Source organism: Sminthopsis crassicaudata, chromosome 3 (assembly GCF_048593235.1).
Source record: "Sminthopsis crassicaudata isolate SCR6 chromosome 3, ASM4859323v1, whole genome shotgun sequence".
Taxonomy (NCBI): Eukaryota; Metazoa; Chordata; class Mammalia; order Dasyuromorphia; family Dasyuridae; genus Sminthopsis; species Sminthopsis crassicaudata.
Window position 1 is genome coordinate 214,200,206 of NC_133619.1, and position 13,964 is coordinate 214,214,169.

The following is a 13,964-nucleotide window of genomic DNA, read 5'->3' on the forward strand; positions in this document are numbered from 1 at the left end:
TAGTACATATAGAGAAGTAAAGAAAGACTTAAATTTTTCTTTAGTACAGTAGACTAATATTAACAAATCAAAGGTCTCCTTTAAAGCCTCATCATAGCAAAGAGATGGTAATATGTATATATCTATATTTATATTTCCATATTAGCCATATTGGAAAAAAAATAAAAATAAAGAGGGTGATTATGTTCTTGAAGGTTATGACTAGAACACAAGTTCTTACAGATTTTCATAAGATGAAATACAAACTTGAATAGACTGTGTATTTGAGAACCAGCCTGATTAAATATGAAGAGGTGTGTAGTTCTAGTGGGGTGCCTTATGTATATTATATTTGCTAAGTAAACATTGAGATATATCTAGTTAGTGGCAGATGGATTATAAGTCTGTGTTAAAATGATAGGTCCTTGAAATATTATTACCATGGTATTCATAACTTTTAGCAGATTGATTTTTACACTTGTCATTATGAAGTTATTTTCTTCAAAATGACAAAAGTTGGAAGTAGTCAGCACTGGAAGGTTATAGAAAAACAGGAACATTATTGCGTTAGTTGTGGAATTGTAAATAAGTACAGTCATTCTGGAAAGCAATATGCAGACTAAATGAACTAAAATGTCCATGCTATTTAACCCAGAGATTCCACCGCTGGGTTCTCAAGGAGGTCATTGATAAAAATAAAGGCTCCATTATGCACCCAAATATTTGTAGTGACACTTTCTTATGGTCACCAAGAATTAGCCATCAAGTATATTCCCATAGATGGGGAAGTGACTAATAAGTTGTGGCACTTGATGACAAATGGGAACAGAGAGCAGGTAGAACTCATTTTGCTTCTATTTTCCTTGCCAAAAGAATTGATTTTGGGTCTGGAAAGACTAATAGGGAGTTGATACCCATAATAATGAATAATGTGACATGCTTATTCAATTTGCAAATGACATCAACCTGGGAGGGACCACATTTTGGATTCCAGAGTCAGAATTCAAAAAGATCCTGACAGGCTATAACATTGGGCGAAATCTAATTAGCTGAATGTGATGGATTATTGGGCTGTAAGAATATGATTAATACAGAAAACCGTGGAAAGACATAAGAACTGATGCAAAGTGAAGTGGACAGAGCCAAGAAAGTGATGTACACAATGATTTTACAACAGTGTAAAAGAAAAACATTTGGCTCTTAATTGTCATAATTTAAGAATGAGAGGAAAGAAAGGGCCAGTTTCTATATCATTCTTTTAGGGGCATGTGACATTATATTCTATCCCTTTTTTCTCTGAAAATGCTGTATCAGCATTAAATCATCTCTTTGCTTACAAAGGAAGGCAACTCTTAGCTCACTTGGGATTCCTTAAATAGCTAGGACAGGGGCAGTTAGGTGATGCAGTGGATAGAGCACCAAACCTGAAATCAAGAGGACCTGAGTTCAAATCTGGCCTCAGACACTTAACACTTCCTAATTGTGTGACCCTGGACAAGTTACTTAACCCCAATTGCCTCAGCAAAAAAAAAAAAAAAAAAAAAAAGAAAAGAAAAAAGAAATAGTTAAGACATTGACTAAGAGATATGAATGGAAATGCTCATAACATCACAAAATTTCTGAACTGGGAGGATGCTGAGTGGATCCCTAGACTAAGACCTGAAATAGAATTTCTTTTATAAAATAGTCAACCATTGTTTATGAAATCTTTGCTTGAAAGTTAGTCCATTACCTCCTGAGGCAGCACAGCTCATCTATATTTGGGTAGCTCTACTGGTTAGGAATTTTTGGGTTTTTTGTTTGTTTGTTTTGGTTTTTACTGACATCAAGTCTAAATTTATCCCTTTAGCTCTTAATTCTCCTATCTGGGGTCAAACATCTCATCCTCCTTTCATGTGGCAGGCCACATATTTGAATTCAGCTATCATATCTTCCTGGAATGGTCTCTAGGTTAAACATTATGAATTCTTTCAATTGATCCTCATATGTTATGAATTTAGGACCATTCATTGTCCCTGTCTCCCATCTGAGAACACTTTCTTGCTTGTCTATACCCTTTCTAACATATGATATCCATAGTTAAGCACAAGGTTTTAGAGGTATTCTTACTAGAGCAGAGCACAACAGAATTATCACCTCCTTGTTCTTTCATGATAGACCTATACTAATTCAATTTTATCATGCTAGTTATTCACATTAAACTTGTAACCTACTAAAATCCTCAGATCCTTTTTTAGATGAACTGTTGTCTGGTCATGTCTCCTTATGCTTGCAATTTTTAAAGCTAAGTGAATTTACTCCTATTAAGATTCAGCTAATTAAATTTTGGCTGGTGTTATAGCTTTTCAGGATCTTTTTGGATATTGATTCTGGAATCCAAAGTGTTCCCTCTCAAATTAATGTCATTTACAAATTTTCAAATCCAAAGTGGTCCCTCTCAAATTAATGTCATTTACAAATTGGATAAGCATGCCATTATTCATTATTATGAGGATTAACTCATATAATATTGAGAATTGAATAGTTATGAATATAAACTCCACAGAAAGGAATTTGTCCTTTCTATATCCCAAATCAATTCCTTTGGCAAGGAAAAGAGAAGCAAAATGAGTTTTACCTTCCTTCTCTAACCATTTGACATGACAGCATTGTATCCATCTTATCCATCTGCATTTATTTCAGATAATAGTTCCATCCCTTCTTTGAATCTCCTCTTTACTCTATTAATTGCTTTTTAAAAAATTCTAATCCATTTATTGTCTGTAGTTTTCTTCACTAGACTCTCAGATTCATCAAATACTGAGGTTTAATATTCCCATGCATATAATACATTCACAATAGATATAACAAAAATATGTGTGTATGTGTATATAAAATATAAATTATATGTTCACACATATATAATTAATAGGATATTAATTATATAGTTTATAATATATATAAATATTTGCTACATAAATATGTTATTAATAGCAATTGTTCACTAATAATATAACAATACAATATATGATATATGATGTCACCTATGTCAAAGAATTTGTGAGGATGAAGTGATTCACAACCTTCAAAATGCTATTTAAATGTTAGTTGTGATGATACCAGACATGCCATCTTCTATTATCTGCCCTTGCTTTGATCTCCTGTAGATGACAATTTATAATCTAAGTTGCCTGACATTTTCTGTGCATTCACTTTTTTTCTCTTTAGACAATTCTTCTTTTGCATTATAATTGTTTCTTTGTCCTTAAAATTTCATTCTTGAGAGTCCTAGATTGGAATTTTTTGGTTAGAATTTTCATTCATGAGAGTTTTTATGTCTTCTGAAGTGTTTGAAATTTGCTTTCATAAAACTTAAGGATCATGTCAAATTATTCCCAGATTTCTTATTTTCTATCAAAAATTTGAGAAAAGTAGTAGCTTTCCTCATCCACTCCAACAATCAGTTCTTGCCTTTGAGAGGTAAGAATCAGATCAAGAATAAAGTTTTCTCTTGTTGGTTTTTGAAGGAAGATTATCATAAAAACAGGTAAAGAAATTACTAACTGCACTGCTTTTGATAGCATGAAAACATGAGCAGATAGACACCTGAAGTCTTTTTTCACTAGTCTACCATGGGTCACGTTTGTGCTCTTTATCCTCCTTTTATCTAAGTGGTCTGTGGTATATACTCTGATGATAATATTACTTCTGTCTCTAACTCTGTTGATCTTCACCAAAATGCTTTTCTTCACATGAATATATCTTTTAAATATAAAATGCTGCCTTTTTTCCTCCCTTTTACCTATTTTGTTTATTTTGAATAAGTCCTTTCAGAACCATATTCTAATCTTAGATAATAAACATTTATTGTACAACCTCTGCTGGGAACTTGGAATACAAAGACAAAAATACAAAGAAAATAGCCCCTGGCTTCAGGGAGCTTATATTATTTAGGGACATTATGTCTTATTCCTGGAAGCTTCAGTGGTGCCATTGAAATCAAATTTACTCCTCAGTGTAAGGCTCTTTATTTCATCTTTTTTGTTTACTTTACACTATTTGGGAAGGGGGCAGTAGGAATAAGAATCTAAGTAATGATAGCTATGCTAGATACTGTGCTAAATGCTTTTTACAAATATCTTATATAATCCTCATGATAACCTTGGGAGGTAGATGCCATAGCAATAATTATCCCTATTCTACAGTGGGGGAAACTGAGGCAAGCGGGTTATGTGACTTGCCTAGGCTAACACAATTAGTTAAGTATCTGAGCTTGGGTTTGAATTCAGGTCTTCCTGATTTCAGACTCAATTTAGCCCCTAAATGGCCCCTAAAAGGAGTTGAGATTGACCAGAAGCTAGTTGCATATTCCCTGGATCATATCCAGATGTTTGATTATAATAGCTAGCCTTAATATAGCACTTTAAGGTACATAAAGCACTTAACAAATACTGTGCCATTTTATTCCTATGACAACCCAGGAGAGAGAGGGTATTTATTTCAGACATATATGAATAAAAGGGGATCATAGTTTACCTTCTTTAACTGCTATCATCATATGTTTTACATATATTGCCTATTGCCTGATTCATATGGTGTGGATTATGCAGAACAAACCATTTCTTCATTTAAGAAACTAATATATGTTGTGAATTTTACAGAGTAAGCCATTTCCTCATTTAAGAAATTGAGAATTGATCCAGGATGTAGAGATCATCTTTATAATTTATTTTTATTTAGTACTTTGTTGTTTTTTAAAAAAAAAAAACAAAAAACAAAAAACAAAACCTTTGCTCATAAAAATATTCTTGGAATAAGAAGGGAAAATATTATTCCTATATAACAGATGAGGAAACTAAGATTAAGAGACAGCAGAACCAAAAGGAAAATCTAGGAGCCTAGGAGTCAGAGAACTATTTCCTAGATTCTGTAGGATAGTGTTTCCTAAAAACACAATGGCTTCAGCAGCAGAGTGATAATTATAATGTGGCTCTGCCTTTGATCTCATGCTCTTTGACAGTGCTTGTTCCCTTCATGCCTCACATCCTCCTGTGAATAACATAAAATGACAAACTTGCTTCATAGGTTGATTTGGAGAAATAATTCATAAAAAAAATCTGTCCTCTGGTAATTTGCAAGTGCAAAGTCATATAGAAATATAAAGCCTTAAATGGATATTAAATTAAATTAAATGGATATTTGGGTGGGCTGTCTGCCTATATGAGGCTTTTCTACACAACAGGCAGGGGAAGCTAACAATCTCTGCATAAGCCCTTGGATGACTTCTCAGAAAATCAGTTGCTTCCAGATGCCTCCTAACTCAGCGCAAAGATTCTGCCTTGTACCTAAGACAAGTAATTCCCAATAAATGTGCTGGGGTTCATGAATGAGATTTCTTTCTCAGACCTTTTTGTTTGATTAAGGAAAGCCCTAAACAAAAAGGAGAGGCTTCTAGGTGGTAGGGGATCATGCTGGGCCTGGAGTCAGGAAGACTCATTTTCATGAGCTCAAATCTGACTTCAGATACTCACTAGCTATGTGACCCTGGGCAAATCACTGCCTCAGTTTCTTCATCTGTCAAATGAACTGGAAAAGAAAATAGCAAACCACTCTGGTATCTTTGCTAGGAAAGCACCATAGATAGGATTAAAGTTCGATTAACTAATTAACTAATCAATCAGTTAATTAATTAAATTGCAGGTCAAGGGCCTGGTGTGCTGTGACTCACACATGACTGAATGACTAAACAATGACAATAACTGGCAATAATACATGGCGGCACTGACAGGATGTAGAAATCATCTTTATAATTTAAAATCATATATGATTATGTAATTAATATATATATATAATTAAATATAATATAAAATTACAAAATCCTTTAAAAGGGTTTACAAAATGTTTTAAATAGTTTATCTCCTTTGGTCTACAGTTTGATTCAATATAATAAGTTGTTCAAATAAGAATTTAACTGGATTTTTTCCCTTGAGAATGTAATACTTAGGAGTGATTGACTATCTTGCCTAAGAACTATCTAGCATTATGCTTGCTAGTTTCTGAGATGAGGAATTTTGGAAGGACTCTTTCACTCTGTGTGCTCTTCTTTATCTGGTATACTAGATTAATGTTACAATTTTGGTGACTAGAGCCACTAAAATGAGCTGGGATGGGAGAATTACATATTTATATCTTTAAAAAATTATATATTTATATCTTAAAAAATCAAACTTTTGCTTAAATGCAATATATGTATATATATTTATACAGTTATCTTACTGCACAAGAAAAATTGGATCAAGAAGGAAGAAAAAGAAAAGAAACTGAAAGGAAAACAAAATACAAGGAAACAACAACAGAAAGAGTGAGAATGTTGGATCTACACTCAGCTCCCACAATCCTCTCTCTGGGGGTAGATGGCTTGGCTCTCTTCTTCACTGAACAGTGGAATTGGTTTGAATCATCTCATTGTTGAAGAGAGCCATCCATCAAAATTGATCATTGTATAGTCTAGATGGTGTGTATAATCTGGTTCTGCTCATTTCACTCACAGGCCTCTCTGTATTCATCCTGCTGGTCATTTCTTACAGAACAATAATATTACATAACATTCATATACCATAATCAGCCATTCTCCAATTTATGGGCATCTGTTCAGGTTCCAGTTTTTTGCCACTACAAAAAGGGCTGCCATAAACATTTTTGCACATGTGGGTCCCTTTCCCTCTTTTAATTTAAGATCTCTTTGGAATTTAAGCCCAGGATGAGCCTTTTTTAAAAAAAATTTTTTTTCATGTAAATAAAAACATTTTTAACTTTTTTTAAATTTAGAGTTCCTTATTCTACCTCCCTACTATATTCTTCTCTTCCTTTCCTTCTCCTCTCCCCTCCTTCTTCCTTGGGAATACAAGCAGTTTGATATACATTATATCAGGATGTTGGAGTCCCAATGTGGCCTTAGACAAATATTGGCTGTAAGACCCTCAGCAAGTCACTTAATTGTTTTCTACCTTAGTTTCTTCATCTGCAAAATGGAGATAATAATAACACCTACCTTCCAGGATTGTTGTAAAGATCAAATGAAATAATATTTGAAAAGTGCTTTGCAGACCTATATAAATGTAAGATATTATTAGTATCTTCTCAAGGGATAATTTGAGGCAATTAGTTGGTATAGTTGGATAGAGCCAGAACACATACTAAGGAAAACCAAGGTTTAAAATGTGCCTTAGAGAATTATGTAACTTTGGACAAGTAACTAAATCTTAGCTTCCGTTTCTTTATCTGTAAAATGGGAGTTATAGCAGCCATAATATTTACCTCACATGGTGGTTGTGAGGATCAGATGTGATAATGTATGTAAAGTGTTTTCTAAGCTGCAAAGCACTACAAAAATATCAATTGTCTTAAACTCAGAATGTAAGATGGGGTGAGAGTATTAACACAGTTATTCATACAGAGATTAGTTCATATCATTGCAAACAACTTCACTTAATCACCACATTTTCATTTCTCATATTCTTTTTTTTAATGATGAAGTGGACAAAATGTCATGAGCAGAGGTAATTCTCATATTTTCCTGGAAACCAAACATTATTAACTACTGCTTATATAGCTACTCTCCCATTTATATAAAAATTTGTAGGAAAATTAACAATATTTAATGAGGGCAGCATTAAGGAGCAAGCAGGTCTTCTTAAATGATATTCAGCAATGGACCACATCTTTACCATATACGAAAATGATGTCATGAATTATCAGCTTCCTTTGTGGTTTTTGTTGATAGGCTTACAAGATCTTGTATAGCAAGGTATCTCCCATGTTTGTATTATTCACAATTCCTTGAAGGATAAAAGAAAAATAACCCTATTCAGTGACTCTGATAATAAACATCATTTGAGGAAAATGTATATTGGCCAGGAGCTCTGTATTCTGCACAATGAGGGAAATAATTTAGGACAGAATGCAGGTTATATTCTCAGTGGATGGTTAGATCTTCCAGACATTCCTATTTGAAAATAACATTGTGTTAATAGAATTAAGCCCCAAGATATCACAAAACCTCCTGACATATTTATACTCACTCAAAAGAGTATGGCCTGTGCACCCAAATAGTAAAGATCAAATGGATAAGCAAGGTCATGCATTTGGATAGAAATCATAGGGAGCTCATCCAACAGTATATATAGGATAGACAGTACAAATAGATAGTGAACTGGACCCAGAATCGAATAGAAAAAAGAAAGGGGACTGTATTGCTTTTAGAAAATTGCAAATCTTTCTTACGACTCCAAGCTTCCTATGAAAATAAAGCCCCATTTTCCTTCCTTCCTTCCTTCCTTCCTTCCTTCCTTCCTTCCTTCCTTCCTTCCTTCCTTCCTTCCTTCCTTCCTTCCTTCCTTCCTTCCTTCCTTCCTTCCTTCCTTCCTTCCTTCCTTCCTTCCTTCCTTCCTTCCTTCCTTCCTTCCTTCCTTCCTTCCTTCCTTCCTTCCTTCCTTCCTTCCTTCCTTCCTTCCTTCCTTCCTTCCTTCCTTCCTTCCTTCCTTCCTTCCTTCCTTCCTCCCTCCCTTCCTTCCTTCCTCCCTTCCTCCCTTCCTCCCTTCCTCCCTTCCTCCCTTCCTCCCTTCCTCCCTTCCTCCCTTCCTCCCTCCCTCCCTCCCTCCCTCCCTCTTTCCTTTTTTTGGAAATAATTTTGTTTTTTTATATATAATTATTTTTATTGGTTTTTTTCCTAGTTATGTGTGAAGACAAATTTTAGCATTCATCAAAAAATTTTGAGTTTCAAATTTTCTCCTTCTCTCCCCTTATATCTTCTGTCCTTAAGATAGTAAGCGATCTGATACAGATTATATATATACTGTCATGTAAAACTCTTCCATATTAAGTCATGATGGAAAAAAAAGACTAAAAGACAAAAAACACCAAAAATTTTAAAGAGTAAAAAATAGTATACTTTGACCTGTATTTAGACTCCATCAGTCCTTTCACCATAAGTTGCTTAGAATTGTCTTAGATCATTATATTGCTGATACAGTTAAATCATTCACATTTGATTGTCATATAATATTGCTGTTTCCATTTAACTTCTTTTCAAATAGCTTGTTATTTATTTTTTTGTTTGCTCTGAAGGTCATAAGCAGGCAAAACTGGATTATGTGGGTGGAATTGCTCTCTGAGACTTTCTATTCATCAGAATAGAGGACATAGTTCCATATAAATTAACCTCTTTTTAAGATACTTCTAGATATAAAATTATCATCTGGAAAAGTATTAGGCAACAATTAAAGTTAAATTATGTTAAGTGTTTAATAAAGAAAATCTTTTTCTTTTGAGAGGCAATTTGAAAGATCACTGAATTTAAATTAAGGATTCTTATTAGGATATTGATTCTGCCATGTAGTATCTGTGTGACCTTTGGGCAAATTCATCTTTCTGGGCCTCAGTTTACTCATCTGTGAAATAATGTGATTGGGTTAGGTGACATCTGATGTTGCTTCCAGCTATAATTCCAAAGACAAAGCATAGGAAAAGAGACAACATGATGTCAGTGCCTAGGGCACTGGACTTAGAGTTAGGAAGATGAATTCAAATTGTTGTGGTTTTGTAATTCTGGGAAATCACTTAATTTTTTTATGCATAAGGAAAATGAGAATGATGTGGTATTGATTGCTTCTAAAATCCCTTTAAGTCTTAAATCTATTATGCCAAATTTACTTTAAGGATCCCAGTGTATATGTCCAATCTTTATATTTTCTGTATGTAGCTTGCTTTGCATTTATCCCAGTATTTCTGCTTAGTGAAATGCTTCTTTGCCGCTTCTGAGAGCTGGATTTTTTTGCTATCAGCTTTTGTATTCATCTCAGAACTACCACAGCACATCCCTTGAACTCATTAATTCTTGAGTAGGATGCCATGCACCATGATATATTATTAAATCTATTCATGATAGGGCCAATAATGAAATTGGAGAGAAATCAGCCCCAGCACTTTTTCTTCCTTTTTCAAGAGCAATTTAGAATACTTTAGAATTTTTATTGAAATGGTAGTTTTATTTATTTTTTTATTATAACTTTTTATTGACAGTACATATGCATAAATAATTTTTTACAACATTATTGCTTGCACTCACTTCGGTTCTGACTTTTCCCTTCCCTCCCTTCACCCCCTCCCCTAGATGGCAAGCAGTCTTATACATGTTAATTATATTATAGTATATCCTAGATACAATGTATGTGTGCAGAACTGTATAGTTCTCTTGCTACATAGGGAGAATTGGTTTCAGAAGGTAAAAATAACCTGGGAAGAAAAACAAAAATGTAGACAGTTCACACTCATTTCCCAGCGTTCCTTTTCTGGGTGTAGGTAATTGATCATTGATCAATTGGATCTGAGTTAAATCTTCTCTTTGTCGAAGAAATCCACTTCTATCAGAATACATCCTCATACAATGTTGTTGAAGTGTATAATGATCTCCTGGTTCTGCTCATTTCACTCAGCATCAGTTGATGTAAGTCTCTCCAAGCCTCTCTGAATTCATCCTGCTGGTTATTTCTTACAGAACAATAATATTCCATAACATCGTATATCACAATTTACCTAACCATCCTCCAATTGATGGACATCCATTCAATTTCCAGCTTCTAGCCACTACAAAAAGATCTGCCACAAACATTCTTGCACATACAGCTCCCTTTCCCTTCTTTAGTATTTCTTTGGGATATAAGCCCAGGAGTAGCACTGCTGAGTCAAAGGGTATGCACAGTTTGATAACTTTTTGAGCTCTCCAAATTGCTCTCCAGAATGGCTGGATTCTTTCACAACTCCACCAACAATGCGTAAGTGTCCCAGTTTTCCCACATCCCCTCCAACATTTGTCATTGTCTTTTCCTGTCATTTTAGCCATCTGAGAGGTATGTAGTGCTTTCGCAGAGTTGTCTTAATTTGCATTTCTCTGATCAGTAGTGATTTGGAACACTCTTTCATGTGAGTGGAAATAATTTCAATTTCATCATCTGAAAATTGTCTGTTCATATCCTTTAACCATTTATCAATTGGAGAATGGCTTGATTTCTTATAAATTAGAGTCAATTCTCTATTTCTTATAAATTAAGAGTCAATTCTCTATATATTTTGGAAATAAGGCCTTTATCAGAACCTTTAACTGTAAAAATGTTTTCCCAGTTTGTTGCTTCCCTTCTAATCTTGTTTATATTAGTTTTGTTTGTATAAAAATTTTCAATTTGTCATATACTTTTCCATTTTGTGATCAATAATGATCCCTAGTTCTTCTTTGGTCACAAATTCCTTCCTCCTCCACAAGTCTGAGAGGTAAACTATCCTATGTTCCTCTAATTTATTTATGATCTCGTTCTTTATGCCTAGATAATGAACCCATTTTGATCTTATCTTGGTGTATGGTGTTAAGTGTGGGTCCATGCCTAATTTCTGCCATACTAATTTGAAATGGTAGTTTTATTTTAACCATATCTTGACACATCCTCAAAGAGCAGCTCAGCACCTTTTAAGAGTGTTACACTTGAAAATAGAATTGGAATATGTCTATCTAGAGATTGATGGAATTGAAAAAGTGATCTGAGATAGCACTTCTGCCTGCCCTGGAATATCTGCAGGGATAAGTGTTCCCCGTTGGTCAGAATCATGTCTATTTAAGTTAGGCCTAGAATAAAGCCTAGAAAATATTGATGAATGATTGTCTAATACTTTTCTGTGATCAGAAGGCCAACAGGGCAGAGTTAAGTGTGTGATGGTAATGGCAATAGCTTTTAGTCTGTTTGTATTATGCGGCAGTTCCTAACACTCCCTCGAGTCTGGAAGTGTTTTCCTTCTATGAAGTTCATTATCCAAAATTCTCAAAGAATTATCATTATGTTGTTTGTCCTTGGGTCACTATTAAGGGCCACCATATTGACATAGGGAATGACTATTTCATTATTTTAATTGTCATATTTATAGCAAAGTTGGAATGGAAATTGACATTGATTAAACACTATCCTATTGATAACAGGTTTATTACAAAAAATTGTCAAACTGAAAAGCTTTAAATTCAGAATTACTTGTCAAAATGGATAAAACCAGGGATAGCTTAGGTGATACAGTGTATAACCCTAGTCCTGGAATCAGTAGGGCTTGAGTTCAAATGTGACTTTAGACGTTTACTAGCCATTGGTTTAACTTCAGTTACCTCAAAAAGAACTATCAATAAAAATTATCGATTTTATATAGATATTATTCAATATTACATTGATTTTATAATCAATAAAAATTATTTATTGTCAATTATCGATTATTGATAAAGCCAGCATCCAAGACCTGGAATCACCTCTTACCTCTGACAGTTCTGTCTGCATGATTATGGGCTTTATCTTTCAACACTTTAGGCACTTTCTAAGATTGATTCCCTCTGTCATTCCCCAGACCACCACTGGTTGTCTTGACTTACATCTTGCTTTCCATGATTCTGGAGGGGAGAGTGAGGCTGATGACTGCATAGATTTACCTCATTTCAAAACATTACCCTTGTGATATAATTGGTCTTCTTCAAGAACAAAGAAAGAACAACAAGACAAAGATTGTGAATTGCAGAAGTAGGGCTGACATCTGGGAATTCCCCATGCTGTCATAGATGGAACCTTTAACTTGGTGAAAATTAAGTAGACACAGCCTTTGATTTATGATGTTAAATAACTAATGCTAGTATTACATTTAGAAAGAAAAGAATTTTGTTGTTCAAGTATAGGTTAAAGTATTTACCTCCTCCCAAATCAAATTTCTGTGCATTATTTGCACTTGGGTTACTAGCACTAGAAGGGAATAAATCATAACATTGAACATTTTGCATTTAATAATTGCCCTTGACTGTATTGTGCATTTTTCAATTAGGTGCAAAACTCTTTTAGAGCATACTAAGCTGTTATTTCATTGCTTTTATATTTTATGGCTTCCAGGGGCACATTCAGAAAGAAGTAAGTACAGCAATAATGCTTTGAGAAAACTTTTATGTGCATGGTAGCAAGCTGTAAACATGCTTATTCACATTAACAATGCTTTGATATGCAGTATGGTAGCAGGAGGGTTGGTGCATGCTGGGAATTATAATGAATTCTTTTTACACCTGTGTATAAGCCTAAGACCAACCCTTTCTTCAGTCAACTGGTGGGTAATGTTCTAATCGCCACCATCAGGCAGCACAAAAATATTATACAAAATATTACTGTTGTAATTTTCCAATCTTAGGGATTTCCTATCCTTTTGGTAAAGATACATTTTTTTTTCCCATATTGTTCTGAAATTTTTCCTCCATCAGAGAACCCTTAGGATTTTAATTTGATGGTCATAAACTAACTCCATGTTCCATTTGTAGAATTGTCGTACTTAAATTAATGTTGTAAATATCACACTGGCTGGATTAGTCCCTTTGTGCTGCTGCAGGTGGTTTAGACTTTGCCTTTGGAGAAGTGGAACTAGGAGCACCATATTTTTTTGTGGTCATTCTGCTTTTCTTTCCAAAGCATGTGCATGTATGGGAGATACTTGCTCTGGGTTAAATATTCAATTGACAGGTAGCCATGTTTTTTTATCTTTTAAGGGAAGCACAAACAACAAGAACCTATATCATTTGGGATATTTAGTCCCTAAATCTTTTCTTCCAATTGCTGATTTGTATTACTTTTATCTTTGGTAGAAACTTCTCTTGTATGGGATTGGGGTTTTGTACCTGAGACAGGTACAAAAATCTCTTCCTAGCAAGTTTTGTTTTTTGTTTTTGTTTTTAGCAAAACAATATTGTGTTTATTTTATGGGAATGATGTTTCCAGTAACCTCTGGAATATTTAGAATCCAGCATAAAGGATATTGAAAGGAAGTCTCAGATAGGAAGGACTCATCATTGCTACTTATTGTCTCTACCATTCTGGGAAGTTCCCCAGATAACTTAAAAGACTATTAGTTGCTGAAGGAAGTTTCCTCTCTTAGCAATGCCCTCTGCATGC

General features: G+C 34.3%; 1 protein-coding gene across 1 annotated transcript in view; it reads left to right on the plus strand.

The window, feature by feature from the left end:
* CTPS2 (CTP synthase 2) overlaps positions 1–13,964 on the plus strand; it is a gene marked incomplete in the record, with an annotated part of 155,377 nt that overhangs the window by 134,339 nt on the left and 7,074 nt on the right. The window contains 1 exon segment of the mRNA XM_074299909.1: positions 12,921–12,938. Within this exon segment, the coding sequence (XP_074156010.1) occupies positions 12,921–12,938 (18 nt within the window).